This window comes from Herpailurus yagouaroundi, unplaced genomic scaffold, assembly GCF_014898765.1.
Source record: "Herpailurus yagouaroundi ecotype Mexico unplaced genomic scaffold, PumYag 222, whole genome shotgun sequence".
Taxonomy (NCBI): domain Eukaryota; kingdom Metazoa; phylum Chordata; class Mammalia; order Carnivora; family Felidae; genus Herpailurus; species Herpailurus yagouaroundi.
This window is the reverse complement of record NW_024412453.1, coordinates 15,751,463-15,770,834: the sequence shown is the minus strand read 5'-3', so window position 1 is coordinate 15,770,834 and position 19,372 is coordinate 15,751,463. Positions and strand designations below refer to the sequence as shown.

General features: G+C 46.9%; 1 protein-coding gene and 1 non-coding gene across 4 annotated transcripts in view; both read right to left on the bottom strand.

Moving 5' to 3' along the window:
* GLYR1 (glyoxylate reductase 1 homolog) overlaps positions 1–19,372 on the bottom strand; it is a 34,631-nt gene that overhangs the window by 3,794 nt on the left and 11,465 nt on the right. Inside the window, exons 5-15 of one of the 3 annotated variants that reach the window (XM_040459089.1) lie at positions 18,894–19,136; positions 14,088–14,174; positions 13,113–13,169; positions 12,307–12,357; positions 12,141–12,214; positions 9,542–9,641; positions 5,498–5,608; positions 4,500–4,601; positions 3,712–3,874; positions 3,215–3,394; positions 2,775–2,899 (exon numbers count right to left, since the gene is read on the bottom strand). In XM_040459089.1, coding sequence (XP_040315023.1) covers positions 2,775–2,899; positions 3,215–3,394; positions 3,712–3,874; positions 4,500–4,601; positions 5,498–5,608; positions 9,542–9,641; positions 12,141–12,214; positions 12,307–12,357; positions 13,113–13,169; positions 14,088–14,174; positions 18,894–19,136 — 1,293 coding nt within the window. The remainder of the gene's footprint in view (positions 1–2,774; positions 2,900–3,214; positions 3,395–3,711; positions 3,875–4,499; positions 4,602–5,497; positions 5,609–9,541; positions 9,642–12,140; positions 12,215–12,306; positions 12,358–13,112; positions 13,170–14,087; positions 14,175–18,893; positions 19,137–19,372) is intronic. The other 2 variants (XM_040459090.1, XM_040459091.1) reach the window with 2 other exon arrangements.
* Positions 10,590–10,696, bottom strand: LOC121019836 (U6 spliceosomal RNA). Its single transcript, XR_005785793.1, has one exon. It is a non-coding gene; the product is annotated as a U6 spliceosomal RNA (small nuclear RNA).

Below are 19,372 nucleotides of genomic sequence, written 5' to 3'. Positions count from 1 at the left end.
GGGGTTCTCAACCAGGGATTATTTTGCCCCCACTGGACATTTGGCAACGTCTGCAGACATTGTGTCAACTGAGGGGGTGTTGCTGGCCTCTAGTGGGTATAGGACAGGGATGCTGCTAAACATCCTGTAAGCACAGGATGGCTCCCACAGCAAAATGTCATCGTACCCAGGTTGAGAAACCCTGCCTTAAAGGAGGAGGTGGAGGGGGAGGGAAATGGAAATGTATCTATGTTTTATGTGAAGAGGTACAAGATTAACTCTAAGTAGACCGTGAAGTTTAAGGATATTGCATATTCTTGCATACTGATATCCCTAGAACAAAGATAAAACAGAAACAATGCGTCATTAAGAAGACAGTAGGTAAAACGGAATTCTAAAAAATATTCAAATAATCCAAAAGGCAGTAAAATAGGAAGGACAGTCAAAAGCCAGAAGAGACAAGCAGCAATCAAATGATAAAACGGTAGCTCCAAATCTGACCATACCTTAACAGACTTTAAGAAAAGGACTAAATGTTACTGGCCTAGTTAACCTTAAGATCCTGAACAGTAAGCACCGGTGAGGAGCCTAAATTCACACCATCCAAATGGCCAGATAGCACCACGTTCCATTGAGAAATTAACTAAAATATTTGTTTTCAAGCCAACAAATCCTGTAGACTCAGGGCAGAGGCAAGTCAGAAATCACCTCACAGAGAAACCTGCCAACACAAACCACACATAGAACCCTTCAGAACTGACTTCAGTTAAAGACAAGCTTGTTGACAAAAAAAATTATACAAAATACAAAAATAAGTCCGCTGCTAAGAGAGAATCCAAGGTAAAACAAACATGAGTAACCTGAAATTGTACTGCAACCTGAAAAAGTGAAGTAAGTACTCTGGCATGTTCAGGCAGACAAGGAAGGGACAGAAAACACAGAATTCAGGGACAGAAGATTACAGATTATGAAAAGGTAGGTCTGAAAAGAGCAGAACCGTGTTTCTTTTTTCCTTTTTTTTAATGTTTATTTATTTTTGACAGAGAGAGAGAATGAGAGAAAGAGAGAGAAACAGGGCATGAGAGGGGGAGGGGCAGATAGAGACGGAGACACAGAATCCAAAGCAGGCTCCAGGCTCCGAGCTGTCAGCACAGAGCCTGACACAGGGCTTGAACTCACAGACCGTGAGATCATGACCTGAGCTGAAGTCGGACGCTCAACCGACTGAGCCACCCAGGCGCCCCAGAACCGTGTTTCTTTACTTCTTCGCTGGTACAAGACACTGGAGACTTCTATTTAACTTGAGTGATGCATATCCTTTTTTTAGCACTTGGAAGATACAGCTTCTAAAATAAATGAATTTATGTGTTTTACACAAAATGTAGAGTTTTGTTTTTTGTTTTTTTACATGTTTGTTTATTTTTGAGAGAGCACATGTGCTTGGGGAAGGGGCAGAGACAGAGGGAGACAGAGGATCCGGAGCAGGATCTGAGCTGTCAGCAGAGAGACCAACGTGGGGCTTGCACTCACAAAGTGGGAGATCATGACCTGACCTGAGCCAAGTCAGATGCTTAACCAACTGAACTACCTGGCGCCCTACAAATGTAGTTTTTATTGTAACTCTACAGTAAAGAAATAGTGCTCAGCTTTTTTAAGGCTACACTTTTAAACAACTTTTCAAAAAGTGCATGTGTAGGTGCTTAATAAAGTTGTCATTCAAAAAAAGGTAAATGACCAAACACCCCAATTAATAGGCAGAATCTTTCAGAATGGGTAAAAATCCAAGCTCCAATGACAGGCTGTATACAAAAGATACAGTATAAAAACACAAACTGAAAGCAAATGAATGGAAAAAAATATACAATGGGGCACGTGGGTGGCTCAGTTTGGTGAAGTGTTTGACTCTTGATTTCAGCTCAGGTCATATTTAATGATTCGTGAGTTTAAGGCTCACATTGGGCTCTGCGCTGACAGAGTGGAGCCTGCTTGGGATCCTCTGTCTCCCTCTCTCTCTGCCCCTCCCCTGGCTCACACGCTCGCTCTCTCTCTCTCTCTCTCTCAAAAATAAATAAATATTAAAACAAATATAAAAACAATAGCGCCTATAGTAAAACTGGGCAATAGGCTTCAAGACAAAGACCGGAAAGCGACATTTTATAAAAACAGAAGGGCAAACTCATAAGGAAGATGTGGCCATCATAAATGCTAAGAGTTTCAAAATTACAGGAGTTTCAAAGATAATAGACAAAATCAAAGGGAAAAACAGACAATCCCACAATCACAGTTAGAGATTTTAAGATCTTTCAGCAACTGAAAGAACCAGAGAAAAAGGCCAGTAAATGTGATCCGAAAAAACTACCAACCTCAATCTAACTGGTATCTGCAGGACATAGTCCTCTTAAGTGCACACAGCACACCCAAAGACAGACCATCTGCTGGGCCACAAAACAAGTCTGATTAAATTTAAAGAACCAAAAACCATACAGGATGTGTTTTTTAACCACAACAGAGACATATTAGTAATCAATAATCATTAGATATGTAGGACAACTCCAATTATATGATACACTTTTGAATAATCCACAGGTCGAAGAAATCACATGGGAAGTAGGCATGGCTAAGAAGGAAGTGTACAGTTTTACATGCTCCTGTCTAGAAACAATGACCTGAGATTCCACCCCAAGAGATGAGACACAAAGCAAAATAAAGATGGGCAGGGGGTGGGGTGGGGTGGGTAGCGAATAGTAAAGACAAAAGGAAGATGGCCAGGGTTGTGTTTCGCCTCTGGCAGGTACCTCGTTGGCTGCAGCTGCCATAGGAGTAGGATGGTTGACCGCATCACCCAGGGCAATGGCTAAGCGGAGATCCTTCTGGATGTACTTCAGGTAGAAATCAGGCTTAAAGTTTCCTTGCAGGATATCTGAGGAAGGAAAGCCACTTATCAGGCAAATTGAATAAACTCTAACTAAGAAACTATCTGTAGTACTGTCAGGCCTCAACACCTGGCATTTCTTCCCTCTTGGACACTGAAGAGACAAGTTCCCAGCCAGTACCCCCAAATCCCACCTGCCAGGTCTCTGGACCCCCTCTGACCAAGGGCATGGAATGAATGAAGAGAGTGCGTCTTTCACACCCAATGAGCCCTTGAAGAAGAGACTCCTCTGTGAGAGCTGCCTGACTCAGTTTCTCAGCTCCTATCAGAACTAAAATGCAAGAGAGGCCAAAGGCAACTCACTTTGGCACTTCTGGTCCAGGAAGATGCTGGCCAACTGTCCCTGATTGAGGATGTCCAAGAGTGTCTGCTGGGACTGGCCTGTCACTTGGGCCAGGGTCAAGCCCTCAGCGATGGTGGCCATGAAGCTTCCCTGGACCATGTTCACGATCAGCATCATCTTGGCTGCGTTGCCAACCTCACCTGGCCAGGGTAGAGAATGACGGTCACTTCTCAAGAATCTGAGGGCAGGGACTTTCTGCCCACCCTCATCCCTGCTCGGACCCACCTCTACACCCAGGGGAGGCCCCATTCACCTGCCCCTGACAGAACTGGCTCTGACCCTTCGGGCTCTTCCTCCTTCCAGGCACTGACTGTGCAAGTCAAAGGAAACCTTCCCACGGGGGCCCCAGGCAGAGAGGCCGTGCGGGAGTGACGCTGTCATCAGTGCAGTCTAGAGGGGATGTGGCCCACCCAGCCTCCGGGCCTGCAGTGGCCCGACGGGTGGGCAGGCATGTTACCTAGAAAGAAGGAGGTCTTCCCCATTGCCTGGAAGCAGCTGCTGCAGTCCTCATACAAGCCCCTGTCTCCTGCTGCTAAGATCACCAACATCCCGTCATTAGACAGCTGCTGATTCCCTGAGACCGGGGCTTCCAGAAAGCGGCCCCCCCTGGACACAATCACCTGGAAAGGAAAGTCATAGCTTCTGAAGGCCTTGCGCCTCACTGGGGTTTCAAGTGGGAACACCTGGCCCTCCACACCGAGGCCCTAGACAGATGCCTGAATCATACGTAGCATGCAGCTAAGCTGAGGTCTCCCCACCTGCTCCCATTTACTTGCAATTTCTTACAAAGACCAAACATGACCATGCTCATGGCTTGGCCGACCATACCTCCTCCAGACACTTCCCTTCTCTGACTTCAGCCACCCTCAGGGCACAGAGGGGCCAGAAGTCACCACTTGGCCCAGCAGCTTAGTGGAAAGAATACTGCTAGGATCAAATGTGGATAGCTGCTTAAACCAAAAAGGCCCTGCCAGCTGCCTGGAATGCTTCTCACTGTGGGGCTCACAGCTCTGGGACCTAATGCCCATCCCACCTGGGCAACACCTCTCCTCTCATGGCTATTCAGACTAGCTGTGGCTTTGAAAGTAAAGAGCGAAGACAACCTAGTCCCAGGGCTACAGGCCTTTCTTTCTCTCCCTGCTTTTGTCTTTAGAGTAACCAAGTTGCCCACTCAGGAGTGATCAGTTAGAGTCTTGGGCTCTAACCACAAGGATGTTGGAAGACCACCACAAACGAGGCTGCTACCTGGGCCAGCTCAGTGACTGTGTCAGCATCCACTGTTGACATGTCCACATAGCACTTCCCAGGGCGGATCCCTTGCAGTACACCACTGGGGCCCAGCACCAGCTGTGGAGACACAAGGGAGAAGCAATAGCCCAGGCTCTTGGCCAGATGCCCAGGAGCCCCTGAGACCTCAGGTTAGAATTCTGTTGCTTTTTTGGCTCACTTACTGATTAGGAACTGAATATTAAGGCTGAAAAGGGGGAAAGCAAGTGAAATAAGCGTAGGAATGAAAAATACCTCTAGTACGTTCCTAACAATCTTGTAAAAAGGTTTATGTGCTCCTTTTTATTAAAAACCTCCCATTTAAATGATAACCTCAGTATTTTCTTGGGTTTCATTGGATTTACCCGGATTAAACTAGTCACCAGTTTAACAAGATGACTACTGTGCTTGAAATGTGAAAACAGGGGCGCCTGGGTGGCGCAGTCGGTTAAGCGTCCGACTTCAGCCAGGTCACGATCTCGCGGTCTGTGAGGTCGAACCCCGCATCAGGCTCTGGGCTGATGGCTCAGAGCCTGAAGCCTGTTTCCGATTCTGTGTCTCCCTCTCTCTCTGCCCCTCCCCCGTTCATGCTCTGTCTCTCTCTGTCCCAAAAATAAATAAACGTTGAAAAAAAAAATTAAAAAAAAAACCAAAAAACAAAAAAAAAGAAATGTGAAAACATACAAATAGAGCCACAGCTAAACAGAGGATCTGGGCACATGGACGCAATACGAATACACAGGGCTCGTCAGCACAGATCTCAGGGACCCTCGTTTTTATTCTTTGTTCTGAATCAAAGGAAGTCTGTACTCAATTTACAAAAATATTTTTCACAATGGGGGATGGCCCCAGATGGGAAATTCAACTCCCCCATATGCTGTAGACACTCACTCATGGGCAGGGGAGATGGGGTGGGGGAGAGGGAGGCCAGACAGTTTTCCTGGCCACAACATGATGGGAGAAGAGGGGATCCTTACGTCCTTGGCTGCCTTGGGATCTGACACGCAGGCGAAGGTGATGTCACAAGTTGAAACGACTTCAGCGGGGGTTCTTCCTAGGCGGGCCCCCTCCTGGATGAACAAATCACACTGCAAAAGTCACAGATCCTAATGTGAGCTACAGGCAGTGCACAACCAATACAACAACCAGGCCAGAGACACCCTGCCCAGTCCTCCTGGCTGGCCTCTCAAGGCAGGAGGCTGAGGCTAGGAGCTGGGGACACCGGAGTGGTGGTCCAGCTTTTTGAAGGAAGTAGATTGGGCCCCTTAAGGACCGTCTCATATTTTTGCATAACTGGTGCCTAGAACGAAGTTCTACTTCATAGTAGGCACAAAACAAGTGTCTGCTAAAGGTTTCCTGTTTGAAGAACAGGATGTAAATAGCACCTGTCCGCAACCCTCTGTGGCTGTCTTGGCTGTGGCAAAACCTGCCCAGTGTCCTGGGCTACTCACACTGTGCTGGGGAAGCAGGTCTGGGGCTGGGAGGCTGCCATTCCTTACCGAGATGTTCCTGGGTGTCTAAAAGCTTTAACTTTTCTTCCTTGAGAATTAAAATTACCCACCTCATAACAAAACATTATCAATATTTCAGCTTTTTCCTTTTCCAAAATCATTTAAATAAGTAATTAGAATAACGTGAACCTATTTTGTAACCAACTTTTAATATCGTGTGTGATTTACATTTATCCACATTACAGTCTTTCTTAATTATTGTTTATAATGGATGGCTGCAGAATATCCCATTGAGACACACCTGAATTTACCTAATGGCTTTCCCGAAGTTCAATATCAAACCTGCTTTTAATTATAAATGACTCCAGGGGTGCCTGTGTGGCTCAATTGATCAAACATCCGATTTTTGATTTCAGCTCAGGTCATGATTTCACCATCGTGAGACTGAGCCCCGGATTGGGCTCAGTGGGAAGTATGGAGTCTGCCTGGGATTCTCTTTCCCTCTCTCCCCTGCTCGTTCTCTTTCAAAATAAACAAACTTAAAAAAAAAAGTGACTCCAACTAATATCTTTATGTACAATTCTTTTCCTTTATGTTTTGAATCTAGGTCCCCGAAAGTAGAATAAACAGGTTCCAAATGGTGTTCAAGTTCTTAATAAATGTAGACAAATAGCTTTCCAGTGGAGCCATGTTAATTTATAATGATCACTGGCAAGGTATCAAATTACCAGCACTGAGTACATCATTTAAAAACAACAAACAAGCATCCGTAAATGCATAAAAACTCTGCCCTACTTGATGATTTAACCAGCCAAACCCAGTAACTTTTTGTTTGATATGTATTTTGATTATTCTTGATTATTGAACCTTTTACATATTTTTTAATTTCATAAAAATTTTTTTAAGTAGGCTCCATGCCCAATGTGGGGCTTGAACTCATGAAGATGAGATCAAGAGTCACAGGCCCCACCAACTGAGCCAGGCAGGTGCTCCAATTACTGAACCTTTTAAATTTAATATCTTTGTTTATTGTTTCTTTTGTAAGCTATTGTGTGTGTTGAGTTATCATATTTGCTATAAGCACGTTTGGTTGATGTACACTTTAGTCTATTTTCAATTTATTTTAGCACGTGGTAGGAGGTGAGAGTAGCATTTCCCCAAACTTGCAATCAGTTGTCCTGAACAGAACTTACTGACTGACCTTTCTCCTATCTCACTGACTCCTACAGAGCCACCTCTATCAGTTGCAGCCCCAGCTGTCCAGCCTACCTGATGGGTGTGCTTCTTTATCACGGTACACAACAACTCAGCCTTTTAGTATATCGCTTTATGTTTTAAACTTTGCTTGAAAGAGATCTCATTACTTTCTTTTCTGAAAATATGTTTTCCATTAGCTATTCCAGAAGAACCAGAGAGTAATTTTTTTTTTTTTTTTTTTGCCAAGATAGTTTAAAACAATTCTACAGGGATGGTCAAAAATTAGATGGCTTTCTAAGAATGTTTGTTTATTTATTTGAGAGACAGAGACTGCCCATGTGAGCTGGGGAGGGGAAGGGAGAGAAGGAGAGAGAGAATCCCAAGTAGGCTCTGCGCTCTGCGCTATCAGTGCAGAGCCCAATGTGGGGCTCAAACTCACAAACCATGAGATCATGACCTGAGCCAAGAGAGCCAGACGCTTAACCGACTCAGTCACCCCAAAGAATGAGACAAGTTTTTATTTTTTTTTCAACTTTTTTTTTTTTTTTTTGGGACAGAGAGAGACAGAGCATGAACGGGGGAGGGGCAGAAAGACAGGGAGACACAGAATCGGAAACAGGCTCCAGGTTCTGAGCCATCAGCCCAGAGCCTGACGCGGGGCTCGAACTCACGGACCGCAAGATCGTGACCTGGCTGAAGTCGGACGCTTAACCGACTGCGCCACCCAGGAGCCCCAAGAGACAAGTTTTTAAAGATGACATTTACTACTTAACTTGTGCCAAGCATGGTGCTGAGTACTTTACATCATCTCATTTAATCTTTTGCACAGATGAGAACTCTGAGACTTAGGGAGATAAACAGCGTTGCTAAAAACGGTGAGCAGGATGGCTGTAACTTGAATTTAGGTCTGTCTGATTCCACACCAGATTCCTAACTGCTATGCTCTACTGCTTTCCCATAAATTAATCTGGAAAGAATGGCCATGTTTACATAACATTTAGGTTTTCCAATCAAGATACAGGATGACAAGAGGCACTTCTATCAAAGGGGAAGGCACTTACAAGGAAAACCCTGACTCTCCCAACTTCTGCAACTGTGCATCTAACATTTCCTGGTTACCCTTGCCTCGAATCACAACAAATACTGCCGATGGGACCTGATCACTCTCCTGACTTGGGTCCCCACAGCCCCTACCCAATGCCCAGCAGCTGAAGCCCAAATCCTTCAGTAAGGCTTTCAGGGCCTTCAGTGCCCTTTCCCCCACAGACCCTTTGACTCTCCAACCAGTTCCTTTTATCCTTGAAAAGGCATTTGTTTCATTAGAGTGATTTTTTTTTTTTTTTTACCTTGCCAAGAACATTTCTGTTAATTCTAATCCATTAGGCCTGCCACCTCCTTCAGCAACCACCCTCCTACCACAGCTGCACCTAGCTGCACATGGGGTGCTCATCCAGTCACTTTGTAAACACATGTTCAGCCACAGAGGCTCCCAACGGGCTGATCCTTCCTCAGTCTCTTCCTGTGTTCCTGGTGAGTACAGGGCTTTAGTTTCTTGTACTCAGACTACTGTTCTTCACCTTTTCTTGGATAAGAACTTGATGGGAGAAGCCATGGCTTCTCTCCAGTGCAGAGGTGCACATTCAGACCTGGAGTTCCATTTCAGGGCATGCACAGACCCTTGAAGTGGTGGACCACCACCCTAGGTTAAGAACTTCTAAACCTGTCCTGCTTACTTTGGTTGCCGTTAGCCATGGGGGACTATTACATTTAAGTGATGTAAAATTAAAATTTCAATTCTTAAGTCGTACTAGCCATTGATTCAAGTGCTGAAGAGCCACATGTGTGAATAGTGGGTGTCATACTGGACAAATCCTGGACATCTCCATCACTGCAGAATGCTCTACTGCAAGGTGCTGTTAATACAATCCCAACGACACAATACAGTGCAGCCATGCAAAAGGAAGAAATAAATCTATCTCTACACACTCGGTATCAATGAATTACGAACACACTCACATGTATTTGCACGTGCATGAACAAAAGGATACAAACACCTGATGTGAGCTACCTCAGCTAATGGCAAGGAAGGGAGAATTTCACTTCTTTTTATAGGCCTGTATGTTTTTAAGTGTTTACTTTTTATAAACAGCATCCTAAGCTTACATCCTTTTATAAATAACATCCTAAGCTTCTGTACCTCCATCTTTACTTGCCTGAACTATAGAGCTTGGCTCTATACTTGGCTACTCTACACATGTAAAATGCTGAGCGGAGACAATAGGAAGATTCCTATCCTCAGTTACTAGTTACTCCAACTCCAAGGGTCAAGGGTTTGTCCCACCCCGTCTGACAAGCACCACCACGAATGCTTACTTTCTCTGCAGTCCGGTTCCAGACGGTTACTGTGTGACCCATTTTTAGCAAGTTGGAGACGATGCCACTTCCCATGAGGCCAAGGCCCAAAAATCCTATCCTGAAAAAGAGAGACACTGATCGGTTCAGGGTGGAGTGGGACCGTGGTCACCAGAAACCACTCAGCGGCTGGCAGCACCACAGCAGAGCCGGAAGCAGTGTGTGTATGTTGTGCCTTTTCTTACCCTGCCATTGTTTAAAAGTGTCCCTCAATTGAAATGGGCTTTTCTAGACCTTTGCCTGCCACAGAAAGAGGTGTGCCTCTCATATGGTTTAGGGCAAGTCTCCCAAATTGTTTCCTTACTGCTGTGATAGACGGTCTGAGCTTTGAATTCCGTCAGAGCAAGAAAGCAGGCTTCTGTCTTCGGCTCTTGCAACAGCTTCCCGATCGACCCCTCTAAATGCCTGGCTTTCAGATGCCACTTTAAAGCACATCAGCAAACTTCTTCAACTGTAGGAATCAGGATCAGTCTTCATCTCCCTGTCCAGCTCTACTTCTGACACTACACTTGTGTTCTTCCCACTACCAGCAGAGACGGGTCTTGACCCTCTTCAAAGCTTCCTTTGGAGCCAATCTTTTCCAGAGCACGAATTCTTCCTATGCCTGCCTTCTCCTGACCCCGTCATGGCTTTCCACTGGCCCGTCCACAGTTCTCCACCACACCCTTCTAACTGTAGGCCCATTCTCATCTTTGGGGACTAAAGTTCAGGTGGACAGCATGCCTGTTCACTTTCACGTCCGGTAGCCTGCTCCTTTGTGCAACCCCGAGAACTCGGGGGCTGTTGGCTACTACTGCCGTTTCTACTGCTTTTACAGGTGATTTTATCTTGCCCCAAGGTCTCTTTCTGGTTCTTGTACTTCACTCCTTGTATGTGATATGGCTAACCAATGCCACTTTCTTCACTTATTATTCCTTGGTGTGCTGGTTTTTGGCTTGGGTTTCTCTCCACAGCTTCTCCACCTCACTTGACCTGAGTTACACTTTTATTTTTTTTAATTTAATTTTTTTTTAAATATGGAAGCTTCACGGATTTGCCTGTCATCCTTGCGCAAGGGCCGTGCTAACCTTCTCTGTATCGTTCCAACGCTAGTCCATGTGCTGCTGCAGTGAGAACCCTATCAGCCTTTTAGTATTCTCGGTCTCCTGGGGTCACATCCACAGCCACCTCTGCAAACTGGCTCTTGTACTGAAAGGGTCCCCTCATCCTTGCTGGGATACAGATTCTCACATGGTCCCCCAGCCTGAATCCAATGATGAAAACAGAATCTACCACCTTCCTCACCGAATGGCACCTTCGCCCACTAAGCTTCAGCCAAAGCTCAAAACCAGGAGATCTTTTGTCATTCACAGTTGTCTGAGTAGTGCCAGTTTCCCCTAGGATTCTAAACCATGGCAGACTAATTCTCTTTCCTTTTCTTGGCATTTGAGGACACCCAGCAGACCACATAGCTGCTTCACCTTGTAGCTGGCTTATCTTTGTGTCAAAAAAGGGTCTGGCTAACAGGGCAATGAAGGCGTTAGGTGGAAGCACTGGACTCTGTCCTCAGCCCTGTCCTTGTCTTTTCGTAAAAAAATCAACACAGTCCTCCTGAAATCAGTGGGTGATACCCACCTCCCCTTTCATTAGCACATAACATGCCTGTGTCTTCTCCACTCCACTCACCCAGGGACGTTCACCCAAAATAAACAGTAGGATCAAGCATGTTGTCAGCATGAAAACTCATAAATGAAGTAAAAGATGTACTGTTTTTGTCTGAGAAAGAACCGCATGGGAGATACAGACGGCAGCTTCAGACCGGGCCATCTTGCTCAAGGGAGTGGTCCGTCTTAGCACTTTCATCACCACGACCACAAACACCGTCAAAGTAAGGGCAGGGGTGTGTGTGGGCACAAGCTAAGCTTTGGGGACCACAGTCAAGGCTCTCGTACCTGCCCAGGCAAAGGAGAGAGGTGCTGACAGGTGCACGAGAAGGACCAGGTGGCGACGGCAGGGAGAGCTGGGAAAGGCAGGATGATGGGCTTTACTCCAAACATCTTCACCTCTCACCCCCCACTTGCCTCCACCACAGCCAATTTCTGGGTTTTCATCACTGTTCTGCTGAGCCAGTGGTTCTCAAAGTGTGGCCTCTTGACTGGCAGCAGCAGCCTACCCAGGAAGGCATCCAAGACACAAATTCTTGGGCTCTACTCCAGACATAGTGACTGAGAAACCCAGGGGCGAGGGGCCCTAGCAACTGGCGCTTTACACGCAGCCTTCCAGGTGATTCTGAGGCACAAGAAAGTCTGAGAACCACCAAACTGAGTGTTCTTCCTACTCGAAGAGCCACCAGTGAGCTATGAAGCCAACCCCATTGTATATTTATAGGACCAGGGTCTACTGCAGGTAAAATTACCCTCAGGCAAAAAAACAATGTCATTAAAAGTTACGACCTTACCCCTCTTTCCACTCAGTCCCAGCAATGGCTGGGATACAACCCTTAAAGAGCCCCCTTAAAGAGTCATCCCCAACTCCCTAACAGAACTAGAATCATAAGAAGCGTTTTCATCAAAGGTCTTACTTTTTGTCTGTGGGTGTGATGCTGCCATTCACTGCTGTGCTGTCTGCTGCCTGGATGGAGGTGGACCCGGTTTCCTAGGGAAAGGAAGCACAAATCATCAGGTCAGTCTGCCCACGGCAAGGGCCCCAGTGGAAGAAAAAAATAGGGTAATATGGAACCTACGTACCTCTTCACATATTTTCAACTTCTTTGTGATTGCTTGGTAACAGACAGCTGGCTAATAAACGAGGGAAAAAAAACCATTTATTAAACCGAATGCTTAACTGGTCTTCGTTATAAATTGCTTAAGAAGTTTGGCCTAAAATGTGGCATTAACACTGAAAACTTATTTGCTGTTCGACTTTATTGATTTCCAAGTAACACATTAGAAAGTGAACACACATTACCTCATTCAATTATCTACACAACTCTGCAAGGTGCTTTTGCTGCTGATGACATTAAGGATCAGATGTATTAAGTCATGTGCCCAGAATTACAAAGCTAGCCAGTGTAACTAGGCTTGGAACCCACATCTGTCCAACTCCAAAGCCGTAGCCTATCAGGTCCCATCAAGACTCAGCCTAACTCATGGCCTTGCAGATACTCTGGGAAGCTTTCCCTCCACAACCCAATGGTCCAGAGAGATGGTCTCCCCAGTTACACCTGAGAATGTGCCCACCCAACAGTGTGGGCTACCTGACGGGTGCTGACAGCTCAGGAGGTCTGGCTTCTGCCCTAGACTCTGAAGGTAACCACAAATGTCTCAACCACACAGCTGCTGAGTCTTAAATGCTTTTTTTTATTTTTTGGTTTACTTTTAATTTTAATAACACCTAATTCATGAGTGAGTCTCTATGTGACTTTTTAACTCGTTGCTCTGGGCAGTGGTACAGGCAGAGCCTGACTTTTCAGATTAGTAGGGTGCCGTGGAGCCACATTGTCCCCTCAGGCCAGCCCCTGACCAAGGATCAAGAATGTCAAAGGTCAACTCACCTTCTCAGTTTGGCTGAGCAGGAAATGATGGAAATGAGGGTCTGCATCTTTCACAGGCTAAAACCAGAAAATGATGAAATAAAACAAGTTATTTCCCACCAGAGATCACCTTGCATGGTTAACTGCCTGGTAACTTGACTCTTCTCTGGCTGAAACTCCTTCGGGAACTGGTCTCGACTATACGATGGCCTGGAAGCACTTTCCCACTGTTGGTTAAAGCCATTTTACAAAGGACCCCTGTTTCAGCTAGAGGGAAACTGACTATAAGTGGAAAAGGAGAGACAATTCTGTCAGGATGGTATACAAATTATTCCAGTAACACTGTAGGAAAATATTTGAGAGGCACAATGCTATTTTTAAAACAGCATTCACCAGTCCCTTTGGATAACCCAGCATACAGGGCCAAATCAATTCTCAGGACTCTTCCAATTTTAGGGTTTCAGCCTACTTGTGTCTGGTGCCAGCCCCTCGAGTGTCTCGTCTCACGGAGGATCAATATAAATAGAAACACAGTGGCAATGAGTGCAAGCCTTTCAAGGGCTTTTTCACAATTAGGCTCAACAGGAGATGAGGGCATCCTTTCCAAGGATGAAACAATGTGCAGCTACTGAATAGCAGAGTTGCAGTGAAAGATTGTCTATAAAGCATCAAGTGAAAAAAATTTGTGGGCCAATCTCACATTTGTTAAAACCAACCCTATTTCCAACAATAAAAACCCCATGTGGGTCTGTAATTCTATAAATGATGGCTGAGTTGGGGGGGTGTACTAAAGGGTCTGGAAGAAGTTGCATCAAACCTGACAGTGAGCACCCCCGAGGGTGGAGACTTGCAATTTCCCTATCATACACCTCGGAACTGTCTGGCCATTTAAAAAAGGGGGAAAGGACAAGTGCCTCACACAGGTCAGGAAACTAGCTTGGAGGCCAGGCTTATCTTGGCCTGTGGGTGGGGGGGTTGGGGGGGGGGGGGTGTTACCTCGCTCACAGTTGGCTGCCATTTAAACGCGGCCATCGGTCCAGCCATCACCCCCTTCACGGTACTAGACTCAGGGATGGTGAGATCCTACAGAGGGAAAGGCAGATGGTCAAGACACCGTGGCAACCTCAGTAGATGTCTTCCTGCCCCAAATTGGGAAGCACTTCTTCACTGCTCTGCTTCCTTTAGTCACATGCCACCTTAAACTAAACCCCTACCCAGCTCCATGGTCTCAGCGTCAGTCCCCAGGCACGGTTCTGACTGTCCATTGCAGGGAACCAGGCAAGTTCCCAACGACAGGGAGTGAGCCTTTCTTCTCTGTTGAGATAACAAAATATCTTCTTGTGCCCAAGTTTCACGAGGATAGATATCACTGGAAAACTCAACTATGGTGTGCAGTGTTAATCAGCAAGTCACAGGGAAGATTTCCTTATGGCCAGTAACGAACATTCAGAAAACAGTACCAGCTTTAGAAGGAATCCACTGCATCTCGAAAAGACTGAGAAAACCACATGGTGCTGATGAGGAAATGTGCCCAACGTTTTAGCTACAAAATGACAAAGCCAGACTTCAAATCCAGGGCAACTGGGGGCCAAGAGTTCCACTCCTTCCCCAGGCTGATGCAAAGGCAGGACCCAATGGAATGGGGTGCGCCCCCTCAACCAACAGTCTGGCCCACATTCATCCTGGGCAGAGGTGCTGCTTCAGCTTCACACCTGCTGTGCTCTCATCCTTTCCACCACTGAGTTTACCTCACACTCACTTTCCACATGTGTGATCTTCCGGCCACAGTGGCCCCCTGACATTTCTACTTGGTATCTAATGGGATTCTTGGCCTGCTGAACTCTGGATCTCCTGCCCAAGCAGCTCCTTACAATGTCTTTGCAATCTTAGAAAAGCAGCTCCGTTCTATCAGGCTGAGATCTTTGTACTCCTTCTTGATCCTGCCTCCTCTTTCCTCTTATCTCTTGGCAACGATTATGGCTTTACAATTGGGGATCTGCAACCCCTCCTTACTGCCCCACTGCTTACACCCACGCTCAGGCCGCCATCACCTGTCACTTGGACAGCAGCAAAACGGCTCTCTCTGCTGCTGGTCTGAAACCCTGCAGTGTGGACTGTACACAGCAGCCAGAATGAAGCATGTCACTCCTCTGCCGAAAACCGACGTCTGGTCTCACACAGTCAGGCTAAAAGCTTTATTACCATGGGGCGCTACAAGTCTTACAACCCCACTCCACACTAATCCCTGACCTCGTGTCGTATTATTTTCTACCCCCTCACCACTTTCCAACTCACTGGCACCTCCTTGGCCTGCTACCCATTCTCGAAACACACCAAGCATATGCCTGCCCTGGTACCTTTGCACTACTGGGAATGCCCTTCCAACAGTTATGTGCTAGGCTCACATGTTCACTTTAGATTTCTGCTGAAGTGTCACCTTATCGGGATGCTTTCCCTGACCTCTCTGTCTTCCCCCATTAGAACATGATGCTGATGTGATTATGAGTAAATTCTATGAAAGCAAGACCTTTTCCAATTTTGTTTACCTTGTACCCCTCGCTGGGAGCCATGTCTGGCAGAGAGAAGATGTTCACTGTGGAAGAAGTGAACAAGAGAGAGGCCTTGTCTAACTATCATGCTGCTTTATCTCTAGACACCTGGCCTGTGGTGGAGCTGCACAACATCTGCTGAATGAAGAGCTCTGGGGAAAAAAGAAGCCTAGTGCAATGCTGTCCAAAGAAAGTGCCGCCGTGATGGACACGTTCCACGTCTGTCCCCTGTGGGTAGGGGCAACACAGCTCCAGTGACCTGCCTCAGGCCCCAGAAGGACGGTGAGGTGGAGCGCACTGACTCTCTACCTGGCACCAACCAGAGGCCCCGACTCCCAAATCATCACTCTCTGCACTACTCAGGAATTTTAGGAGCCACAGGACTGACGGTTCTGCCAGGCTCGTGTGTGCCTAGAGCTGCAGTTTTACTTCTCGGCTCAGGACTCAGAAATAAGAGCCCCTGAGAGAGGAGAGAGCACACCTCTCATGCCAGAGTCTAGGCATGAACTCAGCCTTCCCCTGTGTGCACGTAACTGACACCTCCACCGTCAAGGTCAGCCTTTTCCACTAATCCTCATGGGGCAGGGGATTACGGCTCAGAAGAGCCAACATCCAGGGCTTTGCCCAGTTATCAGCCTAGGCTACTGCTGTTTCAGAAACAAGTCTGACAGCCAAATGACAATTGTGTAGCAGCACACACTCTTTTTTAAACTATAAGACCTATTAGATCAGAAGATGTACCAAAATTCCAAGCCCATTTTCTCTACATCCCTGAAGGTGCTTGATTAAGACCAACAGTCCCAACTAAAACAGCTGTGTCTGCCCTGCACCACTAGCCATGGCTCCTTCCTCTCCAGGCTGACAAATCCTTTACTAGAGGCTGGGCCAAGCAAGGAAGCTGCAAAAAGGACTCTGCTAAAGGTAAATAGTAGGCAGAGCCCTTGGCTGAGGACCTGGTTCGGAGAACAGCCAGCAGCAGTGTTACTACCCCTGATTAATAATTCAGACTCAAGGGCAAACTGCTCTTCCCTGGGAGCCTGTGAGAAGAGTCTCTGCAGTAAGCCAGCCGTGGCCTCTGGTTCAGCTAAAACCACTATGCTCTCACTGTACAACGGGCCACTGATAAAGGTAAAGCTGGTGACCAAATGTGAGTGCACTGCACACGCTCCTCTAGGTACTCTGCTCTTTTTTGCTCATTTCCTTCTTATAACAAAGTGGGGGGAAGGGTATCATGATCAGACCAGGAAAGCAAAGCAAAGGTAGCTGGCCAAGGTCACACAGCGGCACCAGTTAGAGTCACAGCTCTGACTCAAGGCCAGCCTGAGACCTCCTCCTAACCTCTCCTGTACACTTCCCTTGATCCAAAGAGAAGTTGTTTCTGTCCGGGGCTAGCACAGGAATTGGCAGGCTCCATAGCTTTAGAAAGCAGAAAACAGGAATTCGGAGAACAGTATAAAACCCGACAGTTCAGATTCCTCTGGATCCCCAGGAAATCAATCTAATTGGACCAAATTAGATCACACCCCCTAAAAAGTTCTTCATGCACCACAGCTAGCTTCCTAAACCTTCTCCACCTTTGGCTGGTGGTTCCCTGTGCTCACCGTCAGCCAGGGCTGGCACAACCGCCAGTCACTCTCTCTACTCTCAATCACAGGTTATTTGACAGCAAGAAGCACCCTCTGTGATGCAGAGGTCACCGAGTAGCAGCCCACAGGCTCAGTCTAGCCCCGAGATGTTCCTGTGGACCTAAATGTATTTTAAAATTTTAAACTGGTTTGTAACATGTAAAACTGGAATGTTTCACATAAAAATCTGTATTTTCAGCTTCTCTTGAGAAAAAGCAGACAATTTGGCAAAAGTTGGCTGGAACCCCATGGATGGAGCATGACCTCCCCAGAGAGCCAGCTGCCACACCTCATGCTCTCAGCACGGAGGCAGATCGGGGATGTGGACCCTCTGCCAGCTCCCCTTGCTTCCTTCTATTACCTGTCTGGTCTCGCTGGTGTCTGAATTTGCATGCCTTGATCTGATGATGTCTGCTGTTTCATCATGGCCTTATCACCCAACTGTTTCTGCCAGACATCTGGCTCTTGTCCCCTCGACTGTGCTCTAACAATCCTCCCCTGTGTTTTGACAGACTACCTCCTCCATCTCGAATCCTCTTCCCTTGGCTTTCAAGACTTGACCCAAATCTTTTCAGGAAGGTGGAAGGTACATTATTTCTGTTTCACTTCAGAATGAGGCTCCTCCGACCCCTCGCAACTCTGACCTATGGACAATCTCACTGCAAAGCAGACTTCTGTCCTTCTCTCCTTACTTTCCTTGAAGACAGATCCTGCCAGGTCTCACCAATACACACCTACATATTCACCTTCCACACCTGTGTTCCATCCTGACATTACTCCAGGGTTCCTCGACGGTCTCAGCATCATCTCTGATTCATCACACTCAACACAGAACCAAGTCCTCTTGCTCTAAGAGCCAGCCCTACTCCTGACTCTTCTGCTCTTGAGAAGGGCATCACCATTTCCCAGGCAAACACCTGAAATCCTTTCCCATTCCCTTTCCTCACCTATGTATCCGGTTGCTAAATCTTATGAGTCCTTCCTCTTAAGTGCCTCTCAGGCAGTTCTTTTCAGTATTTGCTATCAAGATAGCTCTTGATAAATGCACACCTGGGTTTAACTTTCCAACCGGCTTTAGCCTTTCTTCTCTGGCCTCCACCACTGCTAACACACAGCCTGGAGCACGCTGCCACACTGACACCCAGCTCAGACACGTTCATGGCCCCCTGATTCCATGACAGTAACTACTGCTTTAGTAGACCTCAAGGCCCTCCACAATCCAGGGACAACCCACTTTTATCTCTCTGCTCTCTCCCCTGTCCCGTACCTATAATGAGAATATCCACACCAACATCAAGCCCCATGTGGGCTATGCCCTTTGACTCTGGAATGACTTCCCCTCTTTCTTCCTAAGCCCCGTCCAGTGCCAGCCCTTGCAGGCTGGCTGAGGTGGACTATTCTCCTGCCTTGACCGCCTGGTTGAATGCGACACCTTTCGCTGACTTTTGCGCGTATTTCACGCCTGTGCATCCAGGCTGTGTCCCTCCCCTGGTCTGCAGGACTCTTTAGGGCAGCACTTAGCATGGGTCTCTGTGTCCACTCAGTGAGCTGAGGCACACTGTGGAGCTCAACTCTGCCACAGACAGAAGGAAGTCACTAATCCCAGAAGCTGCAGAAATAAAACAAACCTTCTCATCCTTTGGGGGCCGACCCCGTTTCCGGGGACTCTGCTCTTGGGCTCTTTTCAGAGGGGACTTGGAGCCTCTCTCTGAAGAGCCTGAAGACACCCTCTTCTTTCCTTCTCCCATGTTCTTCTTCACCTTCCCTTCAGACAGGCTAAGCTTCCGCTTCTCATCACCTGAGTTTGGCCTACTTCTCTCCTCACTGGAATTACGCCGATTCTTGTCATCAGCAGAATTGTGGGACGATGTCTGAAAGTTTAATAATAATCATGATAGCCACCCAAGCAGCCACTGCCATCACCACTGCCATTTACACCAGCCACACCTTATGAGAAGCACTTTACATGGGCTATCTGCACATCTATCCTACGAAATAGATTCTGCTATTGCTTCCATTGATATTTGGAGAAGCAGATAAAAAAATCGTATCACTTGCCTATAGTCCCAAAGCTAAGTGGGATTTACACCCAGGCAGTGGATATATC